The sequence below is a fragment of the Acipenser ruthenus genome, chromosome 21 (genome assembly GCF_902713425.1).
Source record: "Acipenser ruthenus chromosome 21, fAciRut3.2 maternal haplotype, whole genome shotgun sequence".
Lineage (NCBI taxonomy): Eukaryota > Metazoa > Chordata > Actinopteri > Acipenseriformes > Acipenseridae > Acipenser > Acipenser ruthenus.
In genome coordinates, this window is record NC_081209.1 from 21,316,815 (window position 1) to 21,328,645 (window position 11,831).

The 11,831-nt window shown below is 39.0% G+C and overlaps 1 protein-coding gene across 2 annotated transcripts in view; it reads right to left on the reverse strand.

The window, feature by feature from the left end:
- The window catches only part of LOC117429819 (death-associated protein kinase 2-like), a 34,083-nt gene extending 22,617 nt beyond the window's left edge, over positions 1-11,466 (reverse strand). Inside the window, exons 1-2 of one of the 2 annotated variants that reach the window (XM_058995022.1) lie at positions 11,347-11,450; positions 7,954-8,110 (exon numbers count right to left, since the gene is read on the reverse strand). In XM_058995022.1, the coding sequence (XP_058851005.1) occupies positions 7,954-8,030 (77 nt within the window). In that variant the 5' untranslated portion in view covers positions 8,031-8,110; positions 11,347-11,450. Of the gene's footprint in view, positions 1-7,953; positions 8,111-11,346 lie in introns of both variants that reach the window. The other variant, XM_058995021.1, reaches the window with a different exon arrangement.
- Positions 11,467-11,831: the final 365 nt, after the last annotated feature.

Genomic DNA, 11,831 nt, shown 5'->3' on the forward strand with positions numbered 1-11,831 from the left:
CTGTACATACACTGCACTTTTTCACAGAGCAAAGCATCTCAAATGCAAGTTACTGGAAGGTACAGTGATTTCAAATAGGCAGGCGCAGCAGATTTTGTTCAGTGTCCTGCTGCATGTCAGAACATTCAGACAGTGCCCCAGAGTTCCCAGGCCAGCTAACTGAAGCCACAAGTCTGCTTTCAGCACCACGAGTCTAGAAGAGCAGACAAGCGGCTGCATTTCATTTCAAACACCCCAGAGTGGGACCCACCCAAACGCTCCCATTCACTCCACTGCGCAGTGTCTGTAACCACATGGGAAGTACCGTAGTTTCATGAAATATTTTTGCAAATGTACTGTGTAATTATTCATCACACATGTTACTGGCTCAATACCATGAGAACTGACATGATAGTCTCTAAATGAATTAATTTAATAGCAACATTTCAAATAATAGCAATGTTGTGCCTTTAAACATTTCCAATACTGATGTTCAATTTTGCACTATAACTCCCTTCTATCTACTTAGATCCACCACTGTTTAGACCATTAAAATAGACCACAATACTATATTTGCAACACGGCAGGGATGGAAATAAGATGCATAGCAATTTCACCCATTCCAGGTTTTACTATGAGACTAAATGGATCAAACTGCTATGCAGTGGGAGTCTTATTTCCATCCCTGAACAAGGCTTTTTCTTGTCCTTAAAGTTTCAAATGAATACCCATGTGGCAGAATTTCAAATTCACATGTATAAAAACAGTATATTTTCTACATAAGACTATACACCTTTAAGAAAGCTAACCATTTCAAATGATCAATATGTAATGCATTTGCTTTGTTTCAATCTTGCAGCCACCCCCCAGTAAAGAATTATACACACTTAACAGCAGTGTGCGTGTCGAAAGGACATGAGGAAGCTAAGACACAGTTAAGATGCAGTGTTTAACAGAAGTGTGAACCCATGAACACACTCGAAAGAGTTGCTTCACCACAGACACAACCTACAATGTCAAATAGAGAAGTATCACGGCAGCTGCAGTTTGCATGCAGTTTAACAGGACAAGCTATGAAAGCATTCATATCAAAAGGAACCAAAAAACAAAAGAAGAGCATTTTACATGAATACCAGACAAACAGGAGCCCTCAAGGGATTCCTGAAAACTATGAGCCGGCCCCTGCAATCATCATCTCTGTGTTAATAATAGCTACAGTCTGCCTGGCCAGGCACACCTGTTGTCTCTCTCCAACCTTTTATTGATGGCCGATGAATTTGCTCTTTCCAGCATACCAACGCTAACCCACCATCTTCCCAAGTGACTGTATTTAGTGTCCTGTACCCTTGCCATTTGTTCACACCATACTGTGTGGGGTTAGAAAATACTTTCAATTTATCCCAGAACGGGTTTCATATTCTCATGTTGGTTTGGATAGGCTTCCTGCAAATTCCACTCATGCCTGGATACAGTATGGGAGATATGAAAAGTAAGCTGAGGTTTACAAAACACCACTCAATAGAAATCTTACCCCATTCAAAAAAGCTGGTTCATCAGACAATTTTCAATCAAAATGCGTTGGTTTGATCAAAACTATTTTATTAGTACTGAAGTTTGGTTGTTTTACTGTTTAAATCTTTATTTTTATAGGACACACTGAATAAAAAGTCACAGACACAGCACAAGTCTGCTTTTCCTGTCCAGGCTAGCCTGATATTTAGAAAGGCAAACAGGAAGTTAATGTAAAGTTGTATGTCTTTTTGCAAAAGGTTTTATGGATTATTGTTTCAGAATAGATTTACCACTAGTTGCTTGCATTTAATATGTATTTATACTCGACCACAAATGTGTGGGATCATTGTGGATTATCAAGACTGCTGCATGACTGGACTGTTTCTGAGGTCTGCAATGGTTTGACAGCATTGATGGTTGCATCTTGGCATTAGCATTGATGAGTGGTGGGGTGGAGGGATGGGAGAGGTCGTGTTCAATAGCCAAACAATGGCCTACCTGCCCAACAGCTATTTAAGTGGCCCCCAGGTAAAATAGATAATTTATTTTCTATATATAAACATTTCCATCCTGCCCTACAAAAATACAAAAAAACCTGAAACAATTATTTGTGCTATTATTGAAGACTTTATCCAAATACTTTTTTATTATATTACTTGCATTCTGTAAACCTGGGAGCAGCTGTTCACCTGCTATACCTGCCCAACCTAAAAAAAAAGCAGTGCTATATCACGGGTTTGTGTGACAGGCTTTTGCTTAATTCAATTTAATCCAGATGTGGTATCACCCGACAGTAAAGTCTTTAATGCCATTCAATTGCTTCAGGTTTATTAATACATCATGTCATCACTATGCCAATATTTCTTCTATTTATTCCAATTATTATGTGAAACATGTTTGGGATGACCCCGCCTGGAATTTTAAGGCGGGGAAGCGATACTTTCATCCCTGATTATCCAAATCACAGGAAACACTTTGACATCACGCCTGGCTTGTTTGTCTGCCTGCAAACAGCTGTGATGGGAAAAGTCAGAATAGGAACAAGCTGTTCAACCTGCAAAAAAACATGACTGGTCACCTTTTAATAGCAACAGCAAAACAGTCAGTGGTGATGGTGGGCAAATGCATGGAGAAACAAGCAAATCATTGCAATCCACTTGGTTGATCTAGCAGGTGTTACATACAGTATAGAACTAAAGAACTTAACTTTGAATATACTGTACATGTGTGGAGTGGCGGACAGTCTGTGGCCTTTGGGAAGCTCTGTCTCCACTTAAAAGAGGCATCCTGGAATCTCTATTCCGTACCAAGCATGTTTAACAACTGGAGAGGAATACTTTCTAATCCCAACAGCTGCAGATTCAAAACAGCATGGCCCGTGGCAAGCTCTCTTCTGTAACTGGCGGCGCCTGCCCACCATTCAGTGACATTTAACAATAGCAATCTTCATAAGAACATTGGCAAAGTCAGTCTGGTAATAAAGTGGCTAAAACAACTCCTCTCATTGTTTCTGCTACTTAACCTTTGAAGAAACACCTTCAGTAGAAACACAATGTAAATCAGGCATCAATAGAAATGCCCAATACATCGTCGAATTCCTTTCTATAGCTACAGAGACATTTTTTGTAATTCCATTATACTTGTATATGCTTCAGTACACTTCCACTATGGTACACTACAGTAACTGTCAGAGAAGCGTTTAAACACCTTGCAGACACATCAGGTAAGCCATGGCTTCTCATTGGTTTTAAGGCAGGTGTGTAATTTGTTTTGTTGTCCAGCCCCTGTACAAAACAAATAAGGGAACATGTCTGTACTTAACAAAAAAAACTGTTATTCTTATTTGCCTCCGCACTACAGCCTTGATGCTGGTCAACATTAAATTGTATGCATGCCAATGCAAAGAAACCCAAGTTCAAAAGGGACTAAAAGAACTGTCTGATCAGTGGGTAACTGTAGTGCCTGCAGCTAAAACTACTTGTGGTACAGGCATGTAAACAAACTGGTAAGCCAACGATGCCTGGTTTCTAGCAGAACACACAGAAGACTGGACTATGACAGAATGTTGTAAATATTCACCCAGTATTCAAACTGTAGTGTAAAATGGTACATGGTTTTGATATAAATAACAACCTACTTTTCAGCACATGTAAAAATTGTTTACAAAACCCAAACTTTTGTATTGGTGGCTGTGACAGGGTCTTACGTCACTTGCGTGGATAGCCGCTGTTTAGCAAAACAGAGAGACAACTGGGGGTGGAGTTGAAACACCGGCACAGGCGTGCAGGATTTATTAACACAAACAGAAATGAAAGTAAAGGTGGTCATGTGACGTTACCAGCCATGGTAACGCACAGAGGACACATACAGCAAGCTGTACAAAAGGCAAAATAAAACACAGTACAAAAACTACAAATAAAATGTGCCCCAGAGGGCGAGCGTTAGCCTTAAAATGAGGCGTCCCGCTCCAGGAACCTGCTCCACTACGGAACCCTCTCCTCCCGAGTATACGCCGCTCCCCTCTGGCATGGCGTTGCAGTCGCCTCGAACCATCTCCCGCGGATGCTTTTGAACTGACGGACACTCGATCAAGACCCGCCCACCTGCTGATTGAGGTCCAGCACAGCCAATCACTTGCTGCCCTTCCCCTCAACCAAACCTAGCAGGCAGCAAGTCTCAATCGAGCGCCCGTCTGGAAAACAATAATTCAATTAAACAAATCAACTCCACAACGACACACAATAAACCCATTTCCCCATACAAATGATATCAACACTAAATACACACATGCAGGGCAATCGCCCTGCTACAGTGGCAATACACAGTTGTGAACTACATAAAGCATGTGCTTACTTATATAAAGACACTCTGCTTGATCTAGCTTATGTTATATATGTCTATGGCAGGCAACCAGTACTAAAGAGTAGCTCCTAAACAAAGGAACAGCAACATTCAACTATGAGAATGTAATGTGAAGCTGCTTACTTGTTAAGTATTATTATGATACTCATTAAAACACCTCATTCTTCCATGGTTTTGAAAATCGACTGCTCTAAAGACCCAAAGTAGCCGTGAGCCCGGGTGTGACAACTCCAGTTAGGGTTACAGTGATATAATGAGCTTCACATGTCGTAGAGCCCTGGTATACACACTGTACTTCCTGTTAAGACCCTGTAATTGGTTGTGTTGTAACAAGCGATAGCAGGCCTGACTCACATGGAATTTCTTAACTTGTCACAAACCATCCATTTCTTTTACACCCGCTGTGCAAACATGCCAGTTGGAATCTGTTTTCAGAAGAACAGACAGTGGGGGAAGCGGTTAAACAACTAATACCCTATCCACCTAAAAATGCACGATCAACATGAATTAAAACCACATATTTGCCATTCAGTTGATGGTCATGCATTATTTTGTGAGTGTGTATAGGGAATAAGAAATAGAAGTCAAGGACGGAATAACAATGTGTGATTGATGTGGTATTTTCTCCTTCCAAAAAAATGTGTTTTAAAACGGTTTTAGTTTTTTTTTTTTTTAATCTTTCAGCATTTCCAGTTATTTCCCCAAGAAAGACAAGGTGGGGGAGGCAATTTAGTTCAGCAACTACAGCACAGACCTACAGGACCAGCTAGATTACAATCCCAGCATGGCCTCCGACACACCGTGGGACACATCGGACAGAACACCTGGGAATAATGATCCCACTCTGGAGCTCAGTTACTGCATTGCATCCCAGCTGGACTGTCTTGCACACACAATGGTGAGGAGAAGTGGGGTGGTTCTTGGACGTTATTTCAGGAATGGCAGAGGAGGCCTACATAATTACAAACTCAGTGTGTGAAGTTAGAATGGAGTGATCTTTTGTCAACATATTTTTACTCAAGCAAGGAAAACTTTTCGTTGAAATGAATATGTCAGGTGTGGGCTGTCTTTTATTGTACAACAATGAAACAATAGCGATGAGGAGAAACAGTCCCTGCTGGTTTTGTCTCTCTAACCCACGGGTGCACTATAGCCAATGCAACGCTCCCTCTGGCATCGTCGACTTAGCACAGCCAGAACAGGAACCTGCACTCCGCTGGCTGTATGACTCACCCTGCACACCACGCGGCCGTGCATTTACCAGGGGAGCTACTCGGGGACCCCAAATGTCCCTTAAAAAACTTACAGTAACAATGTTCTGAAGTTATGAGGCCACCAGGAAACAGACACCACTAGTCAATTCCCAGCACTGAAGTCTTGCTTACATGAATCATACATGTATATATTGTGGCTCACTCAAGCTGCCTTAGGTAAATATTCTCATGGCTGAGGCATTTCTGGCTTCCTTTGTACCTGCTCTGTATTCAAATACACCGAACAAATGGTGCTCTCCTGCATTAAGTCATTTTAATTTAAATGGGGTTTAAATTATTAATCTTCATGCCTTTCACATGACTCGGGGTACTTTCATGCTTGAAAACAAATAACAGAAATTGCAACAGGTGGTTGTTGGGATCCCTTTAGTAAATGCCAACAACAGTTTTATCCTAGGATTAGGTTTTGTTATAATACAAGTGCATTAAGCTTCAGCATATTATATCATAGGTTACACCCATTTTTATTCATATACTGATACTGAGCTTTTTATTACACAGTATACAGCATTGTAATTATGTACCTGTTACACACAGTATAGTATGAAATCAGTGCCAAAAACATCCTGCTTTCATGACTCACTCTTCTCGGTGGAAATTCACAGTAGGAATTAAGTACAGTACATACGTCTGTACAGCCAAACCATCATGTTTAATAACACGCTGTGATCCCATAATGCAAGTACTGCACATATTTACATTATTTACATAATACAAACTCAGAATCTGCAATGCATACCTGTTTTAACTCATATTTTTTTTCCAAATAGTTTTGCAGGTACAGTAAGTGTTAAGCAACGCTCCACTGTGCTAACTTTCTCTGGACCGACACACACACACACACACACACACACACACACACTATTCAAACAACTCGAACCGAGGAGTGTTAGCAAAGGGTTCCATTCATTACTTTCCATTTGGAAGAAATCTCATCACACGTCAATACATCCCAGATGAGTGCACTGTGGGGTTCCCCTTATATATAGAGTTTAACCACAAAACCACAGTCTTTTAAGTTTGTGGGTTTCATTTCTGAAAGCGAGCGAACAAAGAAAACTGCAGGTAGGTTGCACAAAGGGGGGCCCGATATAAAATACAATACAATGAGATTTTAATATCTATGTAAAAAGCAAGTGCGTGGAAGCTGTGCAGGGTCATTCCAGCTCAAGAGCACTAGGTTCTGGGGGAGGTGTTTCCTCTGCTTGTGGTTGATGATTGAGTGAAGGGTCCCGGGTAGGTGTTGTGTGCATATTAAGAAGAGTTGTGGGACTCTGAAGGTGTCTGAAGGTGGTAAAAATGACAATGTTTCACCATGTGGGTGGTCATATAGACAGGTAACGTTTGCATCACTTGTTTCAACTCAGTGACTTATGGGGCTAAGCAATCTACTTGAGCTGGAATAACCCTACAGCTAATGTGATCATTATTTCATTCTAAATAGCCTTCCCCAGGGAAATATATTGACTTGCCTTTACATCAGCCGATTAAGACATCTTCTGACTGTCTAAACAAAATAACAACATTAAAAAAATCTTACGGATATTTTCATACCATTGAATAAAGAATAACTAAAATGTATCTCCACTACATAAATAACTGCACAATATTTGGGGCTTTTCTTTATTGATGAACAATGAATTCCGGCATGCAATTTCTGTTATTAATATGTGACAGAAATTCCGAAGGTACAGGATTGTGAATGATCTTGTAGTCTGGTGTGAACCATGTTATAAAGTATGGGGAAATTAGGCTGGATTCTCTTAACATTAAATCAAAATGCAATATCATTACACCTTTTATTTTCTCTAGTCATTTCATTATTGTACTGAGTCAGTATAAAACTAAAACGTAATTAATGTATTTTCTCCGTTTTAAAAAGCAGGCTAGGTCAAACACTTCACGTGTACGAACAGTATGAATTGTAAGTTGATGCTGTTTGTTTTAAAACTTCCTTGTGTTGAAATGATATGTCAGTTACTACATGAATGTGGCTAGGCGTAAACTTCAGCTTCAATGTGGAAATGAGCTAACCAGCTTCAAACACATGCCTGTATGATGAAACTGTATGAGGAGTTAGTCTGCATCCTACATAAACTGACATTATTTTGTTTAGTTGCTTGCTTTCTTCAACTGTTGTATCCTGTTTTCTGATCACATTGTTTGGTTTTTTAAAGAGACAGAAGTTGAGAGGCTGCTTAGTGGGGAAGCAGATTGGAGCTCTGTGTGAATTTGCTATCAAGCGCACGGTTTATATTTTTGTATGCTGTTAAGGTTGACAGAACTGAATCACTATGTAGCATTCTGACCTGTAGCACATGCTTACCTTCCCAGCTCTTCTCTAATCTCATAAAACTCTTCCACATTCTGTTGCTTGAACACAGCCATGCCAGAAATCCTCATTGATCTTTTCTGTTCCTTCTCAAACTCAAACGATTAGCAGTGTCTCTTCGAGTTTCTTCCTATCATATACAAGTCCTCTCCTGCAGAAACAATGTTAACATCTGTTAAGATCCTCACAGGGTTCAAGCCTTTTTTAAAAAGTCTCTGCATGTTACTGTAAAACAGAAGTACACGATATCCATATATAGAACTAAACACATGCTGGAATAGTATATACATTGGAATAGTATATACATTAGTATATACATTAGTATATACACTAACTGTGTGTTAGTGAAAGAATTTGATTAAAACTCCAACGGCTGGTTTCACAAACCTGATTTACACTAATCTTGGAATACCTCACTTTACTTTAGGGGACATAGTCTAGGATAAGTGTTAATCTGGGTCTGTGATGTAAACAATGTGTTAACTCACAACCTCCCCCCTCCCCCCCAAAAAAATAAAAGAATAGTGTATTCATGCTATGTAGAGCCATTCACATTTAGAATATGCATGTGTGCATGTGTGTGTGTGTGCGTGTGCGTGTGTGTGTGTTTTTAAGTACAAGGCCTTCTATGATTCCCAACCATGCCAACTTTGCATAAGGAACACAGGATCCACCTGAGCAAAGGTTTATTAATATTGCAAAAGCACAAGCCAAACTGGACTTTGAAACATTCAGTACGAAACCTAATATCAAATATTATCTAATCCCTGCTGAAATCTATCCAAAGCACTGGACCTCCTTAAACAACGATTATGACTTGTATTTGTGGGGCACTGACTGACTCATCAGGCGAAGGAATTCCTGATTGAAGAGCAGCACCCCCTTTCGAAAATCTACAGTTGTCTCTTCACAATCTGTTACAAACACATATGTGGATAACATGGATTGTTTTAGTTAAAAGAAATCAATTCACATATTATGCTGTTAATGGAAAACAGCTGTTTGCAAACATGAAATAAATCACTGTACTTCTGTAACAGTTTACACATTTTGTAATCCACATTTTCTGTGTTGTTGTTGTTTTGCTGGTGACAGTTTATTCAAATTGTCAACGAATTGAAGCAACAGTTTATTTTAAAAAGATATCTGCTTATTTATGCCTCTCTCAATAACAATACAGAGTGACTGGAGTCTGCCTTTTGGGGGTTTCCTATTACCAGTACAAATTATACTGTTACTTCCAGTAAGAAATCCCATAGCTGATGGCTGTAGTAGAAATATTCAAATTGTATTGGTCTTAAGTTTAGAGAAAAGGTAGGTAAAAAAAAGAAAACAATTCTGGGAAGCTTCTTACAGCAGCAAGTCTGCCAGTAAAAAGCCTATTGGTAATCTGTCTACTGGTAATAATTTCTGTTATAACAATAACCATTATTATTATTATTATTTGTTTATTTAGCAGACGCCTTTATCCAAGGCGACTTACAGGGACCAGGGTGTGTGAACTATGCATCAGCTGCAGAGTCACTTACAATTACATCTCACCCGAAAGACGGAGCACAAGGAGGTTAAGTGACTTGCTTAGGGTCACACAATGAATCAGTGGCTGAGGTGGGATTGGTTACAAGCCCTTTTCTTTAACCACTGGACCACACAGCCTCCTATCCCAAGGCATAAGCATAAATGAACATCTTGCCAAAGCTATAGCAACTATATTTTACCTACAGTATTAGATTATATTTCTATAAACGTGCAAGTACATTATTGCACAAACATTCCCACAACCTAAAGAACACTGCCTGGAAAACAAAGCCCATAGTAAGCAAATCCACGCTACTTGCCTCTGTTTTGCATAGTAAACAGAACAGTAAGATAACAGCATTGTATGTGACAAACCAGCCAGGGCTGTTAAAAACATCAGTGGACCTGAATATGACCTCATCTGCAACATCCTCTCCGCCCTCCGCCCTAATGCTCTATCCTTTTGACGTTTTGTTGTGAACACTGCGAGGAACCAAACAACGTTTTCCTAATCCAGAAAAAAGTGATCACATCGAGTCTCGCTGACCCGAGAGTAACTAACTGGACCGCCCCACAAAGAAAGGACTCTTATATAATTGATATATTGCCAGGACGTGTAACACACCAATGCTAAGTATTAACCCTTTAATGCCCATTTCTGTATCACGTGATACAATGCTTAGCCACCCCTCTATATTATTCTGTTTTAAATCCAGCCTCACAAGCCACAAGTTTTCATATGCGGTACGTTGTGTTTTGCCTGACAGAAAAAAAAGTGCTTTGTACAAGAATGTAGTAGTTACATGAATAAAGTAACTTTTCTCATTTAAAAAAAAATGCTTGGGCATTACAAGGTATACAAATAGTTATTTTATAATAAATTCAATCCATGCTGCAGAAACACATTAATGGTGAATTGTGACTGTAGAAGTCTGCCTCTCAAAGATCCTGGAGCAGTAGTGTCTTTTTTGTACATACATATATATATATATATATATATATATATATATATATATATATATATATATATATATATATATATATATATATATATGTGTGTGTGTGTGTTTAAATACTAGCGCTACTCAATAAAGTAATTTTCAAACAAAGTCACAAAAAAATAACAAAACAATTGTGTGATTGCCATTTCTCATATGGACAGATTGATATCACTTGATATGACAATCAGCTTATGCTTTGATTATCTGAACTTCCTTTTTTACAAAGTCAAAAAATGCACAGAGGTCTAAAAATGTTTTGTCATTAAAAATAGTAATGTCATCTTCTAAATTCAGGAGCTGAACGTTACAGCATACGCTGCAATGTGTAGACAGTACAGCCCTGTATACCGCATCCGATAGCACACTAATTGCACTTGAAGAGAAAACTATTTGGGCCACAGCAGATGCATGACCTAACTTGTCACTGTCAGTACATTTTGTTATAGGGAAACATCCCTTTTAGACTATTCCAGGATACACCAAACGTCATAAAAACTTACAACAACATGACTCCGTTTTCACACGTTTCTTAAGTTGTACATCGGTCATGCAAATGGTTGGAATTGGAAGTTGCATGTATCATTGCTATAAGATAAATAAATCTTCATTTTTTGTTATGTTTTCAAAATCATATTTGCGATGCTTTACCGGTTCCAGTTAGTTACACGCAATACTGTCACTAGACGTGGTCTATGCTGTAAGTACAAATTTTTGAAGGTAGAGCGAAATTATTTTCACAGCTAGAGTTCAAAACGCGAATAACATTTTTAAAACTTTTTTTTTATTATTATTATTACACTTATGTTACAAACAGCCTTTGAAAGTACAGGATATGTACGTTGTTAAATATACTGTATGTTGTACTTACCAGTGTAAACTTTTGAGAAGACATGCGGGACCTCTTCCAACCCTGTCCGCTCTGTGCTAAGTGTCAGGAGGCTGCCAAATTCAGCTGCGCTTGTTTCAGATTGTGTGCGCGGTCACGATAGAGGGATCCCCGCGCGTTTACGTGTTAGAGCCGCTTGGTCTTTTGCTCACAGGCGACCTCTGCTGTTTGCAGGAGGGTTTTTGGACAGTTGTGAATCCTCGACTTTTCAATGTGTCATGCTCCTAAAATAGGATTTACCCTTCTCATTCAAAACTGTGGGCTAAGCTTACTTGCATTTTATTGGGGAGTACACTTCTGTAGATAAAACAAGCTTAATAAATAACCATGCAAACCACCTGTTTTCATTAAAATGAAATTCTAGTGTAACTTACATCCTTGATTTAAGTTAATTGCCAGTATAAGGAGTAGAGTAAATAAACATTTAAAATTATTTTACATTACAGCAAGCTTTCTATTTTCATATT